Source organism: Cygnus atratus, chromosome 1, assembly GCF_013377495.2.
Source record: "Cygnus atratus isolate AKBS03 ecotype Queensland, Australia chromosome 1, CAtr_DNAZoo_HiC_assembly, whole genome shotgun sequence".
Classification (NCBI taxonomy): domain Eukaryota; kingdom Metazoa; phylum Chordata; class Aves; order Anseriformes; family Anatidae; genus Cygnus; species Cygnus atratus.
Window position 1 is genome coordinate 103009391 of NC_066362.1, and position 25514 is coordinate 103034904.

The 25514-nt window shown below is 41.7% G+C and overlaps 2 protein-coding genes across 6 annotated transcripts; both read left to right on the forward strand.

The window, feature by feature from the left end:
- The first annotated feature begins 3090 nt into the window (after nucleotides 1-3090).
- On the forward strand, nucleotides 3091-8217 carry TMEM52B (transmembrane protein 52B). The gene is made up of 6 exons (XM_035545952.2): nucleotides 3091-3222; nucleotides 3885-4021; nucleotides 4626-4669; nucleotides 5946-5984; nucleotides 6968-7134; nucleotides 7556-8217. The coding sequence occupies exons 2-6, from the start codon at nucleotides 3974-3976 to the stop codon at nucleotides 7804-7806; spliced, it is 549 nt and encodes a 182-aa protein (XP_035401845.1). The 5' UTR covers nucleotides 3091-3222; nucleotides 3885-3973; the 3' UTR covers nucleotides 7807-8217.
- A 7375-nt stretch (nucleotides 8218-15592) lies between these two features.
- Nucleotides 15593-24637, forward strand: GABARAPL1 (GABA type A receptor associated protein like 1). 5 transcript variants are annotated; one of them, XM_035545634.2, is made up of 5 exons: nucleotides 15593-15870; nucleotides 19582-19660; nucleotides 20662-20780; nucleotides 21907-21968; nucleotides 22259-24637. In XM_035545634.2, the coding sequence occupies exons 1-5, from the start codon at nucleotides 15781-15783 to the stop codon at nucleotides 22290-22292; spliced, it is 384 nt and encodes a 127-aa protein (XP_035401527.1). In that variant the 5' UTR covers nucleotides 15593-15780; the 3' UTR covers nucleotides 22293-24637. The 5 variants fall into 5 exon arrangements, with proteins under 5 accessions (XP_035401527.1, XP_035401529.1, XP_035401528.1 ...); XM_035545636.2 differs by having other exon boundaries at nucleotides 15632-15870; nucleotides 22730-24637; XM_035545635.2 differs by having other exon boundaries at nucleotides 15633-15870; nucleotides 22242-24637.
- Nucleotides 24638-25514: the final 877 nt, after the last annotated feature.

The following is a 25514-nucleotide window of genomic DNA, read 5'->3' on the forward strand; positions in this document are numbered from 1 at the left end:
GGCTCATTCTCAAGGACTTCATGACACAGAGGTGCCAGGGTTATTTACATGCAGCAGAAGCTTCTAAAATGGAGTCCCAGAATAGTATTTAACTCTCCTGTGTATGCAGATTGCAACAGGGCATGGAAATCTCCAGTTTTCAATTCATGGAACAAATGCATAGTTACCCAGTTTGGGGACTGCATCCTTTCTGTAGAAAGAAAAAGAAGGAAGACAAGAGTTGAAGAGGAACTGATGTTAATTTTGGATTATGTCTAAACTATTCCTTGAAGTTTTTCAGCATCAGGAACATTTGTTTCCTAGCTTTATTCTCCAGTGATTAATATTCAGAAAATTTAGCCAAAATGGCTCCCCAGCCTTACTTGCTATGAGGAGGAATGGAGGTAAAATTAAGTGGGAACTATTCCTTTGCTTATTGTCTATGAGCACATCTCTGTTGTCCTGATGGGGTAGCACATAGGTTTGTTAAAGCCATTGCCCACTCCTGGGACATGAAAAAGTTTCCCAGCTGTCCTTCCAGTTATGTCTGCACTGTAAAAGGGAGTGAGCTGAAGAAATCAGCTAATGGAGAGTCTAGGTAGAAAATTCACATGCCAGAGTATGATGCTGTGCTCCTATACTAGCTCAGGCCTAGAAGCAGCCTAGGCACAGTCACATATGACACATCACGATTCCCTCCTTTTAGCAAGAACAGCTGACAGAGCACAGCAGCAAGTCACTGTGATAGGAGCTGACACTGCATCCAAGGAGGAGTCACCTGTCAGCTTGAGAGTCTGCCCCATGGTCTCTAGAACACTGAGTGCTGGTAGTATGATGGAGAAGTTTAGCAAGTTTACCAGTATTTCTATGTCTGCAGAAAAAAAGGCAGGAATGAAACCTGAACCTTCTGTTTTATTGCATGTGGCACTGCTGCACACAGCTCAAGAACTGCTGGTCTCACCAGCTGTGAATCTCTGGGACAGAGGAAGAGCACCAAGTAGCATAGAATCCCAAACTTTTATCTTAGAGTGGAAGAAATGAGTACAGTAACTTAGACCACAGCATCTGGGCAGAAGACACAGACAGGTCAATAGATGTTAATTTCCAGGAGTGTCTTGGCCTGTCCCCGGTGAGATGGTGCTTGTGAATTTTCTGTCATACCTTCTCTCAACAACCATTATGTCATCAGTGGAAGGAACATGAAACGTGGAAGTGTTCTGCTCCTTTGCACCTAGTTCATTTGATAAAGATCCGGTTTTGTTTTACAAGTGACAGAACCCTTTTGGATTATCATCATCCGTTGTAAAATATATAAAAACCTTCATGATGTCTTGCTACACCAGCAATAGTATCAGGGGTCCTCATGAGTCCCAAATGTGTTCTGTATTTTACATTTCTAAATGTCCCTGGAGAAGTATTGGGTATGACTAATCAAGCTGGCTTTAGTGGAATACTCATTTGAAGAATAAGAGGGAACAAGCAGCAATTTCTGAAAGATTTCCAAGAGTAAGCAGTACAGCAGCATTTTTTCAGTGCTTTAAGAAGTTTTACTCCCAGTTAAAATCATGCTACCTAAGAAATAAAAGAACAGGCTTGACATCCATCCCTTGATACAACCACAACAGGATAGCTGAGACAGGACAAGAGTATCTTCTGCCCACGCTCATATCTGCTTTCTCTAGAATCCAAGGAAAGATATGTGGAAATCACATAGTTTACTCTTGCACGGACTATTAGATTTTAAACTATGTCAAAGAACAATGAAAAGTCAGTGATGGGACATTTTTGTTTGTTTTAACAATTCTGTAAGAGTCTGATCACATTTTTAGAACCTTTTGAAAGGTGCCAAGGGAAAATATGAAAAACAACTTTTACTTCAATAATAAAATAAAATACTAAAATAAAGCAAAGACAAATAAAATATAGAGATAACTGAGGCAAAATATCCAGGGAAAGTGGAGAAATTGAAATCATTGTTGGATGACGGCCACAGACGGGTTATCAGAAACATAGTATTGATGGCAATGCCATATATATAGAAAAAGAATGATCAATGAAATTCAGCAAGAATGAGTTATGGTATGCTTTTGGAGGGGTCACATCTTCATGTTGCACTGATGCTTTTTCATTAGATTTTTTTTTAACCACTCTATCTGATGTTTCTTCAGTTTGGTCCTTCTAGAATTTGAAATTCTTATGAGACTAAATTTCAGCTAAAAATCAACTGGTAATCTATTGAATTAAGAGCAAAAATACCCTGAAAAACATTGATAATTTGCTCTTCTTTTTCACATTTTATTCTAACAGTTTTTAAAGTTGTACATACAAGAAAAGCTATTTTACAGTTCTTTTGTGTCTTTTCTTCTAAATTCCATAGATCCATAGAATAATAGAATGGTTTGAGTTAGATAGGACCTTAAGGATCATCTAGTTCCACCACCCTTGTCATTGGCAGAGATCTTCCAATAAAATTCTTATAATACACAAAAGAATTTAAGGAGAAAGAGAAAAAAGAATATTGTCCACTTCCCACATAAACAGAAAGCCATTAGCTCATGTTTCTATGTTTCTTATTTGTCCACCAGGATGCAGAAACATTCTTCCAGTAGCAGACTAATTTAGAAACAAAAGCAATGAGAAAGAGACAGAGAATCATGCTAAGGAATGTTTACACTGCACCAGTACTTTTACAATTAGAGAATGGTAAATGTTTTTTAGCGTGCCTTGTAAGAATACATTATGTTCATGAATTAATTGGTTCTGCTCTGCAACTCTAAAATGCATCACCAAGGCTAATGATTCACCAGCTTAACGTGACTGCAACATGGAGCAACAAGTCTCTCTAGTTGCTATCCTGCCCTTAACATATACTTATACACCAGTCCCAAGTGGTTCCCAAACACAAATAGTAACACATTTTTTCTGTTTTAGCTGTTCAGAAGAGAAAGAAAACATGAACATGATTTTATGCAAGTAATGATATTCTGAGTAGTCATAAGCAGAAACAGAAATCCAAGGCAGCTCTACAAAATAAAGAAAATTAACAGGTTGTTGAATGGAACCTTCTAATTTAACTAATAGCAGGACTTACTGTATCCAGATAGGAGAATCAACATGTATCCCCTATGATGCAAAGCATTTCGGGAGATTTGGCTGGCCATGCAGGACTTTCAAGACTGGGACCTGTGAGAGAGAAGTAAGCAGACTGGTAGTTGCAGGACTGACACAGCAGGAGACTACCAGGTAACAGGCATGATGGCAGAGCCTTAAAATGGGAGATCCAGGAGGCATAGTATATGCACATACACATATGTGCACAATTATTTATTATATTGCAAGCTCTTTCAACTAGCAGGAACTTCCCAGTTGTAACACACTCTAGACATTGATCACATGGATAAAGTCAATAGATTGAATCTGCAGAGGTAAGGGGCAGAAAAAGTACTGGAGGAGAGAGAAGAATCTGATACACATTTAAATAGGTCAATAACATGACCTTCAACCCACTCCCCTCAGGGTAGGGGCGGGGAGAGGAATAATTTGTAATGAACAAACTCGGACCCTTTCTGCTCACAGAAGGGAAGGTTCAGATCTGCAGAGATCTCTTGATGCCCTTCATTGAACTAGTTCAACATCTAAAGTAAGAACTCATAGGTACCGCTTTTCTCCTGATCTGACTGGAAGGTTTCACAGAACTCTTCAAAAGAGAGGAAGAAGCACATCAAGAAAATAACGAAAGGTGACAGGCAGAACCAAACAGGAGTTGTCAGTGACAGAGAACAGAAGAGTAAAAACAAAAACCTGAAGGGCAGAGACAAAGGACAGATCCAGAGGCAGATTAAAAGAGGTAGAGTGGGAAGAGACTGGATTCAACATACAAGGAATGTGCTCTTTATTCCAATCAGTGAATGGGTGAGGATGAACAGAATCTAACAAGAAGGATAGTCACCGAGTAGCTTGAGCCAGCAAGAGGCCACAGAACCACCCCTTCAGGATGCATAGCCTTGTCATGATCTGCTTTGTTTTAGAGTGTTTCTTATGGGTAAGTCACATCAAGTTCCTTTTCACGTGGTCTCTACTTATTTGTGGAGTTACCTTGGAAAGCTGGACGGCTGTTAGCAATTGATAATAACAGGAATTTCTGTTATACTAGAAAGAATTGGGCATATCAAATGCAGAAGAGAAGAATATTTGCTGTTATTCCAGGGATGATAACCCAGAGGTCAGGGTACCCAAGGCAGAAGAATGAGAAGGGTAGGAGTGCTGGAGGGAAAGAGACGAATTCAAATTGATGTGAGTGTAATATGTAATCCCCATATATATACACTCCCAATATTTGAGCATGGAGAAGGATTTACATCTGTAGTATGGCATAGCTACAGATAAGGGAAAAGGGAAACTTGTGGTGAGTGCAAAGGGAATTTGGAGTCTGCGCTAGAAACAATGTTAAATAGGATTTTATTGACTATGTGAAGTTAAGATGTGAAATGGTGAAGTTGCCATCACAGTAACTTTAAATCTACAGCAGAATATACAGGGAAATTGTTGAAGATAACAGCAAGACCTTTCCATAGGGAATTCAGACTGGTAACTGTCTAGGTGACAGAGAAAAATGTTGCATATCTTATTTGTTTTTCTCCTTCTAGTTTCCCCAAGTGAGGGGCGAGGAAGGGTGTCTCAATGCTGAATTGTGAGTATTTGGAGATCTTGTACTCTTTTAAGAAAACTGTGAAGGTCAAAGTTGGTAGTGGACATCAGTGTTATAACACGGTGACAGACATTTTCCATAAAAGCTTACTTTCATTTTGACTACTGAAAACTTACATAAAATGCCCATTGCTTTGAAGGTTAAGTGCATTGATTGCTACCTATTCAACATATTCATCATGCAGTACTGTTTCTGCTCCCTATTTGGATAACTGTAATGATTAATAGTGTTCTGGTGTAATTTTGATTAGCTGAGATTATGAATTTGTAATTAACCTTTCCTTAAAAACTTGTTTTTTAAATATATTTCTTTGCTGAATGGTGTTGTTATTTGTAAGAATAATAGAAAATAAGACAAATGAAGGGCACACAGGAATGGCACAAAGCTGTGCCAGAGGAGGTTCAGGCTGGATATCTGGAAAATTTTCGTTACCATGATGGTGGTCAAATACTGAAGCATACTTCCTAGAGAGCTGGTTGATGCCCCGTGACAGTCAGTGTTCAAGAAGGATTTGGATAATGACCTTATTAATATGCTTTAACTTTTGTTTAGCCCTCAAGAGGTCGGGCAGTTAGACACGATGACCTTTGAAGATGCCTTCCAACTGAATTATTGCATTGAATTCTATTCTATCCTATCCTATTCTATTCTGTTCTGTTCTGTTCTGTTCCATTCCGTTCCGTTCCATTCCATTCCATTCCATTCCGTTCCGTTCCATTCCGTTCTGTTCTGTTCCATTCTAAAACAAATGTGAAAAATGTCCTACAAGGATTCTGTTTTGACTAAATAAATATCTTTAAAAATGCACAGGCAGGTGTACTGACTGAAACTAAAGGAACATACAACACAGTATCCAAAATGTACCCACAGGGACAGAAAAAAATCAACGAGAAAGTCAGAAAAAAAAAATGTAAAACATAATAACATTGGTCAGACTGAATTGTGAAAAAAAGAAAGGAAGTTCAGAAATTATAACATGATGCAGTTCCTAAGGTTTGCAAACCAAATTGGTCAGGCACAAATATCAGGGGAACAATAAAGAGGTAGAGCCAAACAGAAGGGAAACTCACCTGACAAGATCGATGAGGTTGGACAACTGCCTCCTATATGAAATACTGTGTTTTTCTCATATTTTGTGTCATTTACAAGCTGGAGTGTAACTCAGGGGTGTGAGGGAAGCTGGAATAGGATACAGTAGGGATCTTTCCATTTATTTGTTGTTCTATATCTAACTATTTCTTGTACCTCTTCTTCTCAGCTGTTCAGGTACAGAGTGGGTCCGTCTGTGGTATATCTGGTAAGATGACATATGATTACTTTAAAGATCTGTATCACTGGACAATTCCAGTAGCAAATGGTGGGATTAAATGTGGTCTTGTAACTCACTCAAGGGTGATGCTACCCCCCACATTCCCTTTACACCTTCTGCAGTAGTAGCAAGCCAACCCCTAGACATTGCATTGTCTTTGGCAAACAGTGACTTACCACCACAGGCCTCCTTTTTTATTCCATGCATACTTGCAAGGGCAATATTAATAAAGCCTTCATGTCACTGTATGCCTTTTAAAAGGCTCTTTTTTTTTTTTTTTACTAATTCCAGTCCATTTCCTTAGTAATTAAGGATGGGATTAAAAAGTGTGGCAGTTGTTGGACGTCTACAAGGCTGCATTAGTAAGATTGTAGCCAGCAGATTGAGAGGTATAATTTTTCCTCTCCACTTGTCACTCATGAGGACACTTCTGGAATATTTAGTCCCGTTTTGGTCCGCCAGTACAAAAGAAGTGTTGATAAACTGGAGCAAGGCTCCTGGAAAGCCAACAAAATAATCAGGGGACATGATATGTGAGGAGGGACTGAAAGGACTAGGTCTGTTCAGACTGGAGGAGGCTAAGAGGCAGGGGGGAAGGGACCTAACTGCAGTTTTCTACAAGCTAAACTGTATCTGAAGAGAAGACAGAGCCAGAGTTTTCACAAAGTTGCACAGCCTAAAGATCCCAGACCATGGGCCAAGCTTCATCCAGGGAAGTTCTGATCAGACAGAAGATTAGGCAGAAGATCAGATAGAATAAAAAATGTTTACCCTAAGGATGATGCTGCACTGGAATGGGTGCCTGAAAGGATGGGATCTCCATCTCCACAGACTGTCCAAACTCTGCTGGACAAAGCCCCAGATAATTGTGTCTAGCTTTGATATTAGCCCTGCTTTAAGCAGGGAGAGATCTTAATATGCCCTCTCTAAACAAGATTTTTCTGCTCAAATTGTTTTCTCTCCCCTTCCAGGCTGGTGGTTGTGATTGGTGGACTGCTTCTTCTGTGTGGCCTGGTTTCTGTCTGCATGAGATGCTGTTTTCATTGCCATCAAGGAGGGGATGAATCAGGTCCTCAGCCCTACGAGGTCACCGTCATTGCTTTTGATCATGACAGCACCCTCCAGAACACCATTACCTGTGAGTTGGCTTTGACAGAGGCTGGAGACCTCAGCACACTCAGCTGTGAAGGGATGTACTGTAAAAAGCCCAGGTTGGCTGACAGAGGGAAATCCCAGGCAGGATGCTGGGAAAGTGGCATCTGTAAATACTATAAATTAAGGTGCTCACCAAGCCTCATGTAGCAAATATGGTCAGATGGTGAATTGGTTGTAAGATGTGTTTGGCTGAACTAAGGGCAGCTACAGGTGTCTTGGTGCCATTTGATGAAGGAGCAATTATGGGATATTGCTGAGGGGGCTTCATTCCTCCCTTTAGGGCAGGATGAAAGGGTAGGAAAAGGAAAATATTCAGGCCATGGGGACAGAAAACCTGTGCACTGTGCTCTAATCGTATGGTGCTTTCAGAATGAGGCAAATGGCTTTTGTGTCCTCCCTTCCAGCTCTCCATTCGGTGTTTGGACCTGCTGCCAGGAGAATACTAGCAGTGGCACACTCCCATAACACTGTGCAGGGAACATCACCCCTCTCGGCATCAGACACCCCTCCAGTCTACGAGGAAGCTCTGCACATGAGCAGGTTCACAGTTGCCAAGGCCGGGCAGAAAGCGACAGATGTGGATCCAGTGCCCAAAGCAAAACTGCAAACATCTGCTGAGATCAAGGATGCCCAGCCAGCCCTCCCAGGACGCTAGTGCTTGTTTTTACTGAATGGCAGTAAAATAGAGAATGATTTCATTCAGAGGTTAGTTCTTCTGGGCAGGGCTAGGAATACCAGATTAAACTCCTTAGTCTAATGACAAAGGCAAAAAAAGATATTAAAATTCCAAACAGTTCAAGATCCAGCATATTTTGATGGTTCCTTTTGATACCTCCTTGAGATAATCAACCATTGGCATTCCCCAGGTCCATTTATTACACACAGATGTCATTAGAATCACAGTTTGCATGTACAATCAAACAGGCAGCAGGATCAAGGTGCTGAGATACTTTGCACGCTGGTGCTGGAGACCTGCAGGGAGATGGCAGATGTTACCTCATTGTACTTGCCTCCAGCCTAAGGTTCCTGGAGATGGCAGAGCTTTTCATACCAGGAAAAACAAAAATGTGAAAAGGCCTTACTACGCAGTAATAAAACCAAACTCTAGGAAAGTGCCAACAATTCACAGTAAATTTTGTAAAAAAATAATAATAAAAAAGAGCTGTGTAGGAACACAGTCTGTATGAAAGCAAATGATAGGATACACTGGTAGTATGTGCAGTACAGTAAATGATTTATAGGATATACACAGCGAGCACACTCTGGTCCTGAATAGGATGTATAGCACTTCTGAAACAGCAGTTACAGGCTCTGGCATTTGAATTAAACCTATGATATATGTGATAGCAAATTAAACAATGGGAGGAGCAGGAACACAACTGCTGAAATAAAATTCAATCATAATTTAGCTACCTTCATATTGTATCTTATATTAGTTATTCCTACTGTTGCAGTCAAAAGCAGATCAAGCTAAATAAGATCATTTAAAACATTTAAGCCATTTCTCAGATAGAGATAATTTGTGAGTCTTTCCTGATCCATACATATATGTTGAATCATCCAGAAATATTCATCAAACTGTTTGGATGAGCATAGTTATGGACTATCTCTAAATGTTCCTTGGACTAGGGAATCATGACAAGGTGACAATTGAATTACATTGGTATTGTCTCTATCCCAGGTTCAGCAACAAAAACATTAAAGGATAAGAAACATCCAATATCAAATAATAAGCAGTCATGAATTAGCTGCATGTGTGTGTTGATGTTGATATGAATGCACAGATCATGGACTTCACATCTGTTTGAAGTGCCTGCACAGCCCTTCCTGCTATAATCCTCACAGACTTTAATATGTTGATCTTCACAATACTCCTGTGAAATACAGAAACACATGGTCATTTTGCAAGATAAGAAGAGAAAGAACCATGTTGCCAAATGTGTTTAAGAACATAACTGCTGTTGAAATTAAAACCATGGAAAATTTTAGAAAGGAATTTAGAGAAGGTTGCTAAGATACCTTCAGGGACAACATAAAGCAGAACTGAAAAACCAAAACATCTTTGATGATGTCCCAGACCTTGCCCAGTCACAGAAATTTTATATCCAAGAAGAGAATTGAAAGAGGGTCTCGATTTCCTAGATCGCAAACTTTTTCCTGAATTACATAGTTGTTAGCTAATTGTACCATTAATGAATGATAATCTAGAATAAAATAAATAAGTGACATATAAGGTTATGCCTTTTCTGCTCTACAACACATTTGAAATAATAGTAACTGTTTGTGAAACATCTAATAGTGTGACCTATTTCATCAACTGGTCTCTGAAGTCCAGTTCAAGACTGACTTCTCCAGCAAGCTGCAGAAAATTTCCTGGAAGGCTCTTGTTTACTTTACAGTCAGAGCCTGAAGCAAGCACAGACATTTGGATCTGCTGAACATGTGTCGAGCACTATCAAGACCAGAAACTTCCTGGAAGTCTTCACAATCATTTCCACTAGGAACATACCGTTCCTCCACTGCCTCCACCCCTTTCTTCCTGCCTGTGAACACAGGCGGCCGAGAACTGACTTGTGCGTGCATTTAACATGAGATGGCAGACATGCTCCACAGGGCAGCAATCCTGCTGCTGGAATTCCTCCCATGACTAGTAGAACAGGAATTAATAGTTTTTAAGAATTTTAAATAATAATTACACTGTAATTTTGATAAGATGTGCAATAAAAAGGGAAGATTTAAAATTCTTGATTTCCCCTTCCTCCACAACACATTACCTTTACTATCTCCTTTCTCCATTTCAAGGAAAAAGTTACATGTCACTTGTACCCAGAGCTGGGTAATACCTGCTGATTTATTTCCCCTGACCAGAACCAGTATAGTCTAACTCTCCTGCACTTTTCCATCTGCTCACATCCTTCTTCGCATGTCTCACACTTAATTGTAACATAGTGGAGCAGACACCTCAAGGCTTTTTTGCTGGCAAGAGATCAAATAATGTGACAATAATGATAGACATAACTTCACTTGTTAAGGGATAGTTTCCTACTAAAGTAATTTCAGTTGAGCAATTTCAGAAAAAATATTTATAACTCTAGCAATGAATCAGACACTCAGAGCCTACAGGACATGAAACAACCAGATTAATAAATAAATAAATAGATAAATAAAATAGTAACATCTACAGACACTCTACATAATGATATGAGATGGTATCTAAAAGCAACAATTAGGTGTCATTGACTAGAGACAATTTACTCTTGTTCTTAGGTCTGTTATGAATTGACAAAGTTCTCTCTTCCAGAAACAATCTAAAAATGAGGACTTAATCAATAAAGATCACGTGTACTTTGTGGGGAGAAAAAATAAATAAATAAGTAAAGCAGAACCACACTCCATAAAAGTATATTATGCTTATTTACAGAGCTAAGCTACTACTTTGTTCTGCTATTTGCAGTTATTTGGCTGGGTTTTGTTCTCCATTGGAGGTGGTTACATCTCACTGTAGAGCACAGATGTTGAATATATCATCTTCTGTGTCATTTTATAATGGCCAATAAGCTTTCTGGGATCTTTTATGTTTTCAGAATGAAAATAAAATATAAACATTAAATACTATTGAACATTAAAAACTACTACTTTTATGCAATATTTAAACACATACTCAAGTAGCAACAGTTCTCCCCTCATTTAAAATTAATAAGGACATGAACTGCCCCCAAATAAAGAATGACATACCTGGAAAATAAATGAAAGGGTTCTGGTTTTCATAACATAATTTGAGGCTTTGTTTAGCTGCTGTGTACAGGGACTAGCGTCAACTTGGATGGACGGGCGCACACATTTTCTACAGAGCACTCCAATATCCTGCACAACAAGAGAAAGATGATAGCAAAAGCAATTCTCTTTAGCAATGAATAAGTAACTAAGGATCTGCATGTAAAGATTCCCATGCACTTTGCTAACTTAAACCTTGTCTAACTGCTAGTGTCAGACAAGCCTTAGTAATTTGTGCTGGAAACACATGAGGGAACCAAGAGTACACCTATACCAGGTTCTGTGATAGAGGTGTCTACTTACTTCCCTTAGGTTCTCTACCCTTAAAACATGTGGTACTTGAGAAAGGCTGGCATTCAGAAACACTAGCCCCACTGTTCCATCTCCCCTTTGTGTTCACAGTACTATAAGTGGTAATAATACCCTTCACCAACAGGCCACTCTAATTACCTGACTGGAACAAAGGGTCGCAAAGGATCCCCAAATTAAAGGATCATTAAAGGATCATTCACTAAAGGATCCCAAACTTGTGTTAGTAAGATCTGTTTGCTGTCCTTTCCTGCTGTTTTTCACCATGGTACAAGTTATTCCGTTTATCACCTTATAACATTATTTGTATGCATTTAAGCAACTTGAGCTGAGGTCCATGCGATCAGTTTGAGAGGAATGAGCAGCTTTTTAGCAGAAATAAGAAACCATAGAAAATCAAGAAAATTGAGAAGAGAGGTGAGACTTCAGCATAGAAAATAATGAGACATTTCCTAGAAGAAAGGAAAAGATCCACACAGTTAGTCATGGTTTGCTGGGAGCGACTAGCCGTGTGCCCTTACACAGAACCAACATGCCCATACTGTTTTTGTGGCTGCTATTAGATTGAGCATGAAGAGAAACTGGTGACTGATCACAGCAGATACAGGAGACATGTCAGGTAAGGATTGGCGAACTACAGGATTGACGGGGGACAGCAGAGCAGAATTGCAAGTGACTTCAGGTATGCCTTCTCTGGTTGAGATTTAGCCTACAAAGTAGAAGTTTTCTGACATGACAGGCTTTGATATGCCTGAAGCACACTAAAGAATAAAATAAAATAAAATAAAATAAATAATAAATAAATAAATAAAATAATAATAAAATAAAATAGTAAAATAAAATAATAAAATAAAATAAAATAAAATAAAATAAAATAAAATAAAAATAAATTAAAATAAATAAAATAAAATATTTTTAAAAATATATATCAGCCTGTGGAGGTGCAAATGGAATAAGGACCCAACTGGAGGTACTAATGAAAGAGATATCCATGGGAATCCTGAGTTACAGGTGGCTGATATAAGTAAAGAGCAGCTCCAGAGGTCGCCCAAGCGATATCCACCTATGATGACATCTTCAAAAAACATAAGGCAAATAACAGGGATAATTTTATGTTTAAGTCATGGAATTTTGGCCAGTTATGTAGATACACTTCACAGTCGAATACTGCAGAGCTCCTAGCATTGCCCCTGGAGCACTGCGTAGCACAGCAGAGGCTGTAGCCCCCTGCCCCTGGATTCTGAGTAAATATTTTTATCTCCTGTTTCTATGGCTACAGCACTGGCAGTACTTAGGGAATCTCTTTTAAAGTGAAGCTCTGCCTGCATGATCTGCAGACACAGCAATACACTACATGCTCAGAGTTCTTCTGACACTCAAAGTTAAGAAAGCACTCATTGTTTGGCCACTCTGGGAACCACTTTGTGCTTGGAGTTCAGTGTAGGAAAAACAACCAACCTCATTTCCAGTTCCTCCCTCTAGCACATGGACCCAGAATGTGGGGTTTGTCACATGCCCATGGGCTGACATTTTAATAAGAACTCTAAGTCAGATGCCTAGCTGTTTGTTACTGCTTCTGCATGTATCATCTTCCTGCCTGCCGTTGTGCCAGTGACGTTATTGTTTTTACTGAGCCGGAGGAGAGGGCTGGGAATTCAGTGCCTGATGGGGAGGAAGCAGAAAGTGGGAGGAGCCTTGTGGCTGCATATCCAGGGCTGCATCATCAGGACAGAAAAAGTTCAGTAAGGGGATTTGTAATCCTCACATGGGATTTGTTGGGGGAGGAGAGGACACCTAGCAATGCTCTCATGGGCCATGTCTTTGCGTCAGACCAGGGAAGAACCCCGAAACTTTTCACCTATTTGTAACAGAATTTCAACCTAGATGCTAGCTCAGTATCCTATATATACATATATATACATGTATGTATATACATATATATATATCTATATAAAATCCTGGAGTTGGAAACAGTGATTAACAGGAGTTTGAGATCGGTCTGTAAAATAGCTACAATGGGCTGGTGGCCTGGGTGAAACAGACAAGAAAAAAATCTTCTCTAGAGGAAAAGGCAGCTACATCTCTACAGACCTGTAAACTTCGCAACTGCTATGATGCAGGCAATTAGGAAGCAAAAAGGAGATCAAACATGGGTGAAAAGAACTATGCCACAAAACCAGCATTTTCTCCAGGTCTAAACAAAAATGATGCCTTGCTTCTGATTCACCCTTCTGAGATCCTCTGACACTACCTGCAACCATGGGGAAATGTCCACGTGTCTAAGCACAGACAGAAACAAGATGATGATGCTTCCTGTACTAACCTCACGCATGTGAACTACTAAAGACTGAAACACACTCATCTATGCCATTCCCACTGTTGGTTGCTCTGCCCTTAACAGAGCCTGGCACATGCCTGTTGGAGTTGGTCCTTGCACTGTGCAGGAGGTCACACAGCACTGTGTTGAATAGTAACCCTATAGGCACTGAAACATCTGCCAGAGTTCTCAAGGAGCCCACTTCAGCCCTCCAAGAGTAGATGTCATGATTCAGGTGAGAAAAAACACACCCCTAACTTGCCTATTCATCATCTCTCACTATAAAGGCATTTTAAAGTGACAGGCCCCATTGTACTTGCTTAATTTGTAAGTGTAGGTGAGATTTCTATCTCACACCCATTTGTATTCCCATGCCAGACCAGATTTTCTGGGAACTGCCACCATCAGCATATCTGCATCTAAGTAAATGAGTTTCATCTGTATGTCTCCTTCACACAATGTGAGAGATAACAGTGTGCCAGGGCTTGGAGAGAGAGCACCACCAAAAGACCTCCAAGTTCAAGAAGCAATGGGCTATAGAGTGCAAAAGTGGGTGGCAGGCAGTACGCGAAACAACTCTTTACAAGGCAGAGGGCACAAGTTCACACTGTGAGTCTGCTGTGGGGATTTGTAATAGGCGTGTCCTAAACTCTGTTGTCAGCCTGAGTCCCACCCTGCAGGCAAATCAGGTGTGCGTATCAGTGTACAGGGATAAAACCACCAGTAATGCCTGAATTATGAGTTTCCTGGAGCAGCCTAAAGGATTTGTATGAGTACTTTTAGAAAAAGACCAGGGCTTTACGTTCCTCTGATTCTGATTTTACCACGAAGGAGCACCCTTACAGGACATCATTAAGGGACATCCAGCTTGCTCTTCAATTTCTTCAGATTTCAAGCTGCCTCTTCACTCCATTCTGGACTTTTTCCATTCTAACCACACTGTACAAGCAGAATCCTGCAAAATGGCAAGCGTGTCTTTTCCTACTCTTACTCGTTCCGTGTCAACACACTGGCACAGGGTTGAATCAAATATGGGAAGCCTGGGTTCTCTCACCTCTGCCACTGGCGTGGCCTCGGAGAGCTGCCTTATGGCATCCAAGGCAGCCTGTTGCCTCACTCAGCACCTATTGCTGCAACCAAAACCGCTGCACAAATAAAAGATCATCCTTGGAAAAGTTCTGCTTCTCTGGATGAGGCATGCAATGAAATAATTATTTGATGCATTCCCATCCATTGTGCCTAAGGCAGTAGCATTTAATTTTTTGTGCTGATTTGACCATGCTGATCCATTCATTAATACTGTGTCTTTTGCTGGTCAGTAAGTAATTGTGAGTCTAGCCACTGCTAGAAAAAAAAAAAAAATTAGATATTTAGATATTCCAAGAATGCATCAGCTGAGTAACTGGGCTAAAATTGGATGGCTGTTCGGGCTTGTTTGCAACCGGTTCCCTTTACTATCTGCTGTCTGTAATGCGCATCTGGTCTGGTGCATTACGTGACACACTTTCTGCTCCCTGTTTTTTAACTGAGAGAGAGAACAAAAAATAAACAGAAGAATCCAGATTCAACAACGACAGGGACAGTCATGAAAAATCACCGCCCCCTTTTTCTTCGTTTTACATCCCACAGCCTAAAGAACCTAAAGAAGTGAAGAACAGGCTGGGAGGAGGGGGGGGGGGGAGCGTAGCGGGGCTCGATCCCCCAGGTTTAGGCCAGCAGAGGGACCCCAGCATGATGCGGGGACACCGGGCCTCGGCCACGGTGCAGTGCGTACCCGTACAGCCCCTGAGACATGCCAGAGTTTGTTCAACCATATTTTATTTTATTTTTTATTTACTTTATTTTGTATTCCATTTTTTATTTTATTGCATTTTATTGCATTTTATTGTATTATTCTGTTTTATTTTATTTCATTTCATTTCATTTCATTTCATTCTGAAGACAAAACCCGCGATAAACGAACGTACCGGCAGCAAGCCACCACCCCGCACGTCGGGAGCGGGGGACACGCGTGGGTCAAGGGGGGGGGTAACACGAGTGGGAGGGGGCGGGGACGGGGGGGGTGCCTCCCAGTAGCGTCACAGCGCCCCATTTGCCGGCCGCGGCTCCTCCCGCAGCTCGGCTCGGCTCGGCTCGGCTCGGGGCTGCGGCGCTGGGGGCGTTTTTGGGGGTTCGCGGAGCGAGCAGCAGCCGTCGGGAGCGCACCGCGGAGCCCGGCAGCGCCGCAGCATGAAGTTCCAGTACAAGGAGGATCACCCGTTCGAGTACAGGAAAAAAGAAGGGGAGAAAATCCGGAAGAAATACCCCGACAGAGTCCCCGTGAGTGTGCCGGGCTCGCCCTGCAGCCCTCGCCATACCCCCCGCCCGCCGCTGTGCTTCTTTTTAAGGGGAAAAAAATGGAAAAAAAAAAAAAAAGAAAAAAAAAAAACGGGATTAGTAAAGATGATGGCTACCGCGATGTTCCGATATTAATTCCAGACCGCGTTTCTCTTTATCGCGGACCGATAGCTGTTAGGTTATCGTATGTCGGGGGCCGTGATGGTGGGTGGGGGTGCTGGGGTGCCGTACCGCCTTTTTTCAGGCATCCGCAGTGGCTGGGCAGCGAGATCGCCCTTCATCTTTTTATGGCAGGCTGTGTGCGTGGGGCTGGGGGTGGGGAAGGAGCTTACCACTCGCTCTGAAAATGGAGGAGAACAATGAGCGAGATGCAGAAAACAAGATGTACACCCGTGTCAGCAGGTGCTTTGCTTTTATTTTTATTTTCTGGCGTTTGGCTTGGCAGTTCAGTGTGGTTTTGCTCTGTCCTTTTCCTTTCCAGGTGAGAAAAAAATGGTAGTAAATGATCCTTCTTAGTCTTTCTGCCCTCCTCTTTAATAAACTGTGGAAAAAAGGTCACTTGGAAAACAAGGTCATCTTCTAGCTAAACTGGTCCATAGGTCTCTTTGGAATGCTGGTGGAAAACTCCTGGCTTTATAATTACTACTAATAATTGCAAAGCAAAAATAGCAAGATTAGTTGTGATTTTTTTTTTTTGGTCCTCTTTTAATAAACATTTTGCAAATGTTCTTTCTCTCCATCCCCACTGGAGAGGTCTGTCCTAGATTTACTGCTCAGGGGTACAGTGTGCAAGCAAAGTGAGACTTCTCTGTAAGTCTAAGGGCAAGGGGGAGCAGTTATACCAGAGGTCAAGACCATTTTTAATCTTGGGAGTAGCCCACAACTATTTTTTCAGAAGTTTTTGAAAGTCGGAATTTGGGTGCATTTTGCCCATGTGTTTTGGGGACCCCTGGCATAGCATGACAGGTTAATCATGCATCAAGTCAGTGATTAAGTATATGCTGTTCTGTTTTTTGAGACAAGGACCACAGAGGGCTCTGCAGGTCAGGAGTAAGACAAACTGTAAACTGAGGATCAGCACGGCAGGTAATGCAGATCATGATAGATGTGTCTGGAAGAGCTGTGTGGGGAGCCTAGGACCAGACCCTGTCTGGCAAGAGGTAAGATCAATATAGAGGGCCATCCGCAGAGCTTTATGGAGAAAGTCAGGACCAAAATAGTTAAGGTGAGCTAAGTTAAGGAACTGAGGAGGAGTGGAGACACCTCATGGAGAGGCCCAGATGTGGATTGCTAGGGGAAGCTTGTTGTCAGAGCTGCCCATGGAACAAATGAATGCAGCAGACAACATTCTTTGCATCACTTCCACCTCTGCCCTTCCCAACAGCACGATCCTTGAAGATGATGTCCCTTTGGCTGATTACACTGCAGTGCCCTGATACATCTCAGCATTTTGCTGAGATTGTAATGTTGGCACAGTCCCACATTTCCACAGTCACCACCCAGCAATAACAGATAAGGAGATAATCTGTATCTGCCATTTGGATTTTCTTTGTAGGTTTGTCAGTGTGTGTGAAGAAACCTTCAGAAGAGATATTTGGGTTATTAGGCACATTGACTACAGTTGATAGTCTATCAAAACACATCCATTCTTTTCCTGCTCTTCACAAGAGGGAGATCTCTCTCAAGCACAGCGGTGATTTGATTTGAATCCTTCTTAGTGGTTTAGAAGCCCCAACACTTTCACCTCATCCTCAGCATGGCATAACTTGAGGTACCCCCATCTTCTTTTCCTTATTATCTAGCGACCAAGCTACATGCCATCCTTTTGAGTCAGTGTGGTCATATCACTGCTACTGCCTAGAAGTTCTGCTTGTCTCTTTTTGAAATCAGAGGCAAGAACTCAAAGTTTTTCTCCACTGCAATTTATTCTATTAGATATTGCCTTGTAGGATTTGAGGGTAAGAAAATAGGCAAAGTGCTGTTGCTGCTCAGCCTGCACCTGTGCAGCAAGGCTGTGGAACTGGCTACCCTTCACAATACTTATCAGTTGCATCTTGTATGGAAATGCATCTCTTACCACAAACTTAAAAGAGCTCAATTGCCTTGTACTGAGGTGCTTGAAGTTCCTGAACTAGCAGAGATTACTGCACTTCTATTTCAGAAATAAACCTAGAACTTCCAGGGTTTTTTGGCTGTGTTGGCAGCATCCAAATGGAGCACAGTGAAGAGAAGTCCAAGCCAGCATCCCTTCTGTGTGACATGCTTTGCAGATATTCACTTGCGTCTCTGGAGGAGAGTTTGGCTGGCATGGCACATTTTCCAGGCTAATACACCAAGCTGATCACTATGTTTTTTTCTCTGACATAGTGTCTCGCTGATGTGACACCATTTTGCTTCTAAAGAAGTCTTAGTCCACAGCAGTTCAGCTATCGTACAGCAGACATACCTGCTGATTATGGTTGCCAAAGGGCTATGGGAGCAGGATGCGTTAGAAATTAGTCCCACAGTGTCTCATACGGATTATGTTCAATCATGGGGTATAGTGGAATGAAAAAGTTTAGAAAGTTTTGGAAATTCAGCTTCTTGTTTAGATGGTCAAAATGGCTTCTGCAGAACAGCAAACTGTATAGATTGAATCATGTAATATATCTCTACTTGTTTAGAAATATGTACAAAAAAAACCTATCAGTGTCTGCACTTCTTTTCCACACATGCACAGTATTTCCATGCAAACATACCTCCAAGCTCTGGAAAGATTTCCAAGCCTTTTCATGGAAGAAGGTCAGGTCACTTTGGAATTCTTCCCACTTCAGAGGTAAACATTTTGGCTAGCTCTCATAACAAATATTTTTATGTAGCAGAAGATCTCTTTGCCTCTTTGACCTTAAAGCTGCTGAACTTACGCTTTTCTATGTCATATAGTAAGGATTAGTATTTTGTGTCAAAGGTCTCAGTAGATCCAGATGGTACCCGGTTTTGTATTTATTATTTATTTATATGAATAAGGAAATGTACATAACTATATTAAGTAGGGAAAATAATTATCTTAATAAGAGAGATGAATTTCAGGATAGAAGTTAACTACATGAAGAATTGGGGATTAACAGCTCCTTCCCTTCTCCCCCCCCAAAAAAAAACCACAACCTTCCACAGTAAGCTTCAGTTTCTCTTTAATTCTGTACTTCATTCTAGAGCATTCAGTATGGGTGAACTTGGAAAGTAGGATATGGGACTACTGGGACTAGGGCTGATTTTGTGCCAGGCAGTTTAGAAATGTAACCTGGAAACAGTTCAATTTACTTGTGTTCATGTATTGGCCTCCTGGTAGTTCCTTCATACAAAATTAACCTGCATTGGGACCTTCAAGGTGACCTGATTTTTATTTTTTTTTTGGTTATTGTAGTTTATTTTTATGCCTATTCCAGTCTCTCTTTTTTTTTTTTTTTTTGTAAGCACACTCATTGTGCTTACTGCTACATCCCAGGCTCCCAGCACAGCCATTGTCAGTGATTTGCAGTCTTCTTCTCAGCTGTCTATTGTTTAATGTTGTCTATTTGTTATAGATTAAAGAAATTTTTAAAGGTCTGCTAGCACCAGCTCTCTAAAAGGGTAATATCTCTTCACACTGATGCTTTTTTCATCTGTTTCCTTTTATGATAGCTATGGCTTGTCTCTTGCTTTCTGTCTCTCCAGGTAATTGTAGAAAAAGCACCAAAAGCCAGAGTACCTGACCTAGACAAAAGGAAGTATCTTGTACCTTCTGACCTCACAGGTAATAAAGTCTACCTCCTTTCTTCCTGATTTTCAGTGAGAAGGTTTTAGAAGTGCTTTTTATTCATACGACCATCACCTAAAAATATCCAGGCAGGCTGAGCTAAGTATCTTATCATTACCCCAGTTTACTTAGCTATACTCATTATATTTACGTGTTTTACAGTCTGGATTACCAGCATGCAGAATTGTCTGAGATGTCTGAGGTATACCATTAACTTAACTAATACACACATGTCACTGCTGACTTCTAGCTATGATGAAAATGACTGAATTGTGTGTCATAGGCAGTAGCCTAAGTATCAATCAATGATGACTTAGCTGCAGCTCAGGTTGCCAGAGGCTGTATCCTTGTTGCAGGAAGAGACAAGTTATTGAAAGAGTGTCATAGTTTTCCACCACCAGGGTTGGAGTCATGGCCACAAAGTTCCTTTTCTGAGTGGTCATGGCCATTTAGTATGTTTTTGTTTTCATTTGAGAACATGAATGAGTTAAAGAAACAGCTTTTATTTTTCCCTTAGAGTATAAAATTGATTGCAGAATACTTTCTTGTGGAAAATAGCTAAAGCAAATAAGGAATTTATTTTCAGGAAATATAAATATAAAACACTCTGGCAAAATTCTCCAAGGTGTTATTGATGTATAGGATTCAAAGGTTAAGCAAGTTAAATGTCTTTTCACCAATCCCTGCAGTAGAGCATTTCCTACCATAATAGGTGAGGTGTGAATATAGAGGATGTAATGGCCTAAGATGACATAGAGAATTTGCCAGCACTGAGTAGGATGGCTGCTAATGTGGTTACAGTCATGAAGTTCCTACTTGCTTTTCCCCATTGTCCGTTTTTCCTTATTTTTTACATATAGTATGTGATTTCTTCTTTCCCAAAAGAAAACAACCATGTTTAGGATAAAATAAAGCAAAAACAAATAAAAAATAAATTAAAAAAATAAAAAAATGAAGGTCTTTGTGCATCTAAGATGTTCTCCTCTGTTCCTCTTCAGTTGGGCAGTTCTACTTCTTAATCCGAAAGCGAATCCACCTGAGGCCAGAGGATGCGCTGTTCTTCTTTGTCAATAATACCATACCCCCCACCAGTGCTACCATGGGCCAGCTGTATGAGGTAAGCCTGGCCCATCTCTTTCTCCTTTTGTTGGAGTGTCCAGAAGAACGCATATCCTCACTGAAGTTCAACTGTGCACCACTCAGCTGACAGTAGGTGCAGCTTGGCCACAGATCCCTGAACATGGAAGCCCTTGGCCTGGGCTATATTCCTTCATCTCTTCAGGAAAATTGTGTTCTGCGGTTATACGGAGGAGTCCAGGGAGCCTAGTAATTGTAATTAATTGTTTGCTAGTTGAAAGTGTTTTATATCAGGTGGTGAATAGTTTCCCCAGCAGTTATATGTTTGGTCCTACTACTATAACGAGCTATTGAAACAAACCATTTACCTGTATTTCAGATGCACAAGTGTCGGGAACAGGAAACAGAACATAAGCACTATCTTTCCTGTTTATACAAAAGAAATTTCCTCTTAGCCAATCTTAGCTGATTTCTCCTTGATTTCTCCATTGACTGTGCTGGTGTGTTTTAATATGAGAGCTCCAATTTGTTGCTGCAAGCCTTATTTGACCAGACGCTTTTTAACAATGACTGGACAATGTGTATATAAACTAATGAAGATAATATAAGATTAGCACACGCAGATCTGGACATGTAGGATGAAAGTATGTCTAACTGTCCAGAGCTGAGATCTGGACTCTGTTTCTGGCATCCTGCAGACTTTTTGTGTCCATGGAATCACTTAACATCTGTTTTACTGTCCATATATAAAACAGGACAGCGACTTGTCAAGGTGTTCTGAAAAATGACGAATGTAACCACATTTATCAAATACCAAAGTATGCAGAGATTATTTTTGACAAGTTAAAGCCCTCCAAGTCACTCCCCCTGACCTTAAGGCCATACAGGTGCTGACATTCTGCTGCACAGTCTGCAACAGTCAGGGCTGTTCCTGTTGCGTGTTTTCAGGATGCTCTGGCTGTGGCTTTTCTAGTAAATCCGGTGTGTCCAGAAATGTGACATGTCTGCATTTAGAGGTAGAGCTGTGGCCAGGGAGCTTTGTTCCACACATTCTGATGTAGTGGATTAACCTTTCTTCTTGTTACAGTGATCTCCTGGTGGGCTTTTTCACATGTAGTGAGTTACAGGGCTATGGTTTGTTACTTTCTCCCTTTCTTCCCTTGCAGGATAACCACGAGGAGGACTATTTTCTCTATGTGGCCTACAGTGATGAGAGCGTCTATGGCAAGTGAGCGTCAGCCCCCCAGGCATGCAGGCGAGATGGACTGATGGAACTGATGGGGGGGGGGGGTTGGAGAGGAGGAAGGACAATGCTTGAGAAGAGGGGAAGAGAACTGGAAGTGTAATACATGCACAAATGCTATCACCTTCCATGCATTAATTATAACCATCATTTTTTAATTGAGGGGAGGGAGGTTAAGGGTACAGTGAATGAAAGGGTGAACTGATAGGCTAGCAAGGAGTGTTGGGTTGAGGAGTGGCGAGACTCCACTGTTTGTAGCTCTTCTGTTGCCACAGCTGGAAGCTGTTAGCCAGAACTGGAGGCTGCTAGACAAGCCAGTGGAGCTCCTGGAGAGTGACTGCACAGGACGGAAATGGCCATTCATGTGTAACCCTTTCATTGGATGAGGAAGGCATGCCTGGAACATGTATCGTACACTGACCGTCTCACACCTTACCCATGGCACAGACCACACTCCTATGAGCATTCAGCAAGCTGTGAAATATTTCATCCTGCCCATACAAGGCTGTCTTCTGCTGACAGTCCTCACTCCAGATGCTACCTGTGAAGCATTACAAGACTACTGCATTTTCTGTCACTTCAGCAGTTTTAGAAAGGATAATTCTTGAGGGTTGGGAACTCCTCAGCTGTGAGACATAAAGATTGAGGGGATGGGGGAAAAAAGGAAGGATTTTTTTTCCTTTATTGCTTTAATTGCAAATGCTGGACAAAAAAAAAAAATGAAACAACCCTTTTGTTCTTTTCAGGGAAGCCAACTGTTAAATTTACAAGCATAGGGCTACAAAGGACCTCATGAGAACAACTAGCCCACTCCAGCTCTGAGACAGGGCTGAGTATACCAAACATGACTGTTATCAACTTGTTCTTAGTGAAATTCATGTAGGTGGATCCTGGAGGCTGCTTAGATAGCTTGTACCAGTTCCCAGCTAACCTACAAGTGAGAGAGCTTTTCTTGCTATCTAACTATTCTCCCTTGCAATGCATTAAGGTGATTAATTACTAATGGTCTTGTTATTGGTGAACACAGAAAATTAGCCATCAGTGTTGTTCTTGTACCAGTCTGCTGCAGATTTGAAGATAGCAGAAGTCCTTTGGGCTTAGCCTTCCCTTCCATGTCTCATCCCTGTACAGATCTTGCACCAGTTGCACAAGCAGAAGAAATCAGTCCCTCCCGTGTGTCTTTTGCTGGCTTTTTGTGATTGGACAGCAGTGCCACTCTGACACAAGAGAGGTGCTTTTAGACATGAAGGGGAAAAGACTCTCTGTAGATTTTTTATTTAATTACTTTAAGCCAGTGTTGTTCTTAGAAAGGTACCAGATAGATTCTGTCCTGTGTAAGCCTTATGCTGTCATGCCAAAGCAGTTTCTTCCTGGTGGCACAAACAGCAGATTTTCCCATAACTGCCATAACTCTGATGAGGGGCTGGGGTTTGCAGAGTGAGCTGACTTTCAGGAAGGTTCTGGGGTTTTATCTAAAGTCAGAGAACTGGACCTGAATTACTGTAAACATTCCTAGATTTAGGGGAGGGACCAGGATGGAGGAAAAGACAAGATAGATGGAGAAGAGAGATGGAGTCCAAAATAAATCGAGAGTGTTTACTGTATATACATGAAGAAGTTAAATCCCAGGTCTCTGTTCCTCAGAAATGAGAGGTCAAGATGAGCGCTTCTCGGATTATGGGAAACAGGAAATCAGATTTCAGGCTTTTTTGACTTGTTCCACTGAGTTGTACATGGCAGAAAAGCGGGCTGGGAGTGTGAAGTGGGAGTCACTGACAGAACTGTGTGAAGGTCAAGGAGGCAGTATGGTAGGGCAGGAGAGTCACTGACTGTGTGTTATGGAAAGTAGCAGATGAATGGGAGAGAAGGGAGCAAGTGCAAAGGATCTAGGCAGGGTGGTCAGAATGGACAGACAGAGAATGGGGGGGCAAAAGATGAAGTAGGTGGGTTTCTACCCGTTTTTTCATCCAGAAGTTCAGGTTTGCTGTTCCATCATGAGTTCATCTGGAATAAATGTGTCTGGATGAGTTGTACCTACTGCCAGCTCAGATAACCAGTTTCTGCCTGCAGTGTTCAGTCCTCTCTTACTGGCCTGCTTTCTTCCAATGGTCAGACTCTTTTCACATCCTTTGAGTGCAAATCCACATCGGTCTCTTGTTTTAGGAAGTTCTGAATGTTCTAAAGCAGAGAACAAACCCAGAAGGCTTTTTAGGGTGAGAGACAAGATGGGGGCAGATGGTGTACATCTCTCTGCCACTGTCCCACTCACTCACATGTACTGCTAAGCACATGGTTGTGTATTGTCTCAAACTAACCCATGCTTAGGCACACTCGGGAGAAATCAATTGGAATCTGAGGTGTTTTTTTTAAATTGTTCAGACCTCTACCCTCTCACTGATGGGTTTATAAGTGATAAGTATGGCACTAATCTCAGCTGTTTGCTGCATTTAGAGTTTACACATTAATTTAGTTATTTTAAGTTTCTTTTAACTGGATTGTGGCATTTACTTCTGTTTTTGCGTGCTAGTCCAATATTGTACAAGGTAATTATGGTAATTTCCTTTTGAGTTGGTTAGCTGCAGATTCTTGTAAAATAAAGTTCATATTACTTGAGCTAAATCAGCCAATCAATAAAGATGCATTTGAAAACCACAGATTTGGTTCAAAACAGGTGACTGTAGTATTTCTCCCCACATGTATGCTTGTAAATAAAGGGCCTGTCCAACTAGGGCAGCTTTGTCAGAACTTCTCACTGCTATTTTTTCCCTGCCCAGCCATCACTGGACTTGGTCCTGACCCTGACCTGTGGATGGGCTTTCCATCTGGACTCTGGGCCCACCTCACCACTGTGATGAGCCTTGTGGTCTAGGCTGCTGACTGGGCCTGGCCACCATTCCTAGGCCTGCCCTGTGCCCCCCACAGGGAGCTGTAGGACAGGCCCTGCCCTGAGCTGGCTGTGCTCTCCCTCTGGCTCCTGGTCCTTTGGGGCACCACCATTCCTCGCTGCCCCATGACATCTTGGGCTGAGGTGGGGCTCCTGGGCAAAGGCAGAGGGCACGAGGGAGGGCCAGGCAGGCAGCTCAGCACCTGGCAGTGTGAGCCCAGTCCCCTATAAAGAGTATGCTCCCCATCTCTCGGGAAAAGAAGGGACAAAGAAATGTAGAATTCACTGAGAGGTAGGCCTGCACCTAGTAGTAGATCTGGGCTTCACAGAATCATGGTATCACAGAATACCTGAGGTTAGAAAAGAACTCGGGAGGTCATCTGGTCCAACCCTAGGGCCACCTAAAGCTGTCTGCCCAGGACCATGACCAGACAGTTTTTTAATATCTCCAGGGAGGCAGACTACACAAACTCTCTGGGCATACCCTTATGGCTAATTGTATGCTGAGAGGAAAAGAGCCCTGATGGGAGCGGGCAAACCTAGCAGGTGCTGTCTGCTCTTAGCACAGCCACTCCAGGTTGGGCACATGCAGAACACAAGGCAATGGTGAGAATCACACAGTTTCCCCCACCTCACCCATCCTTCCA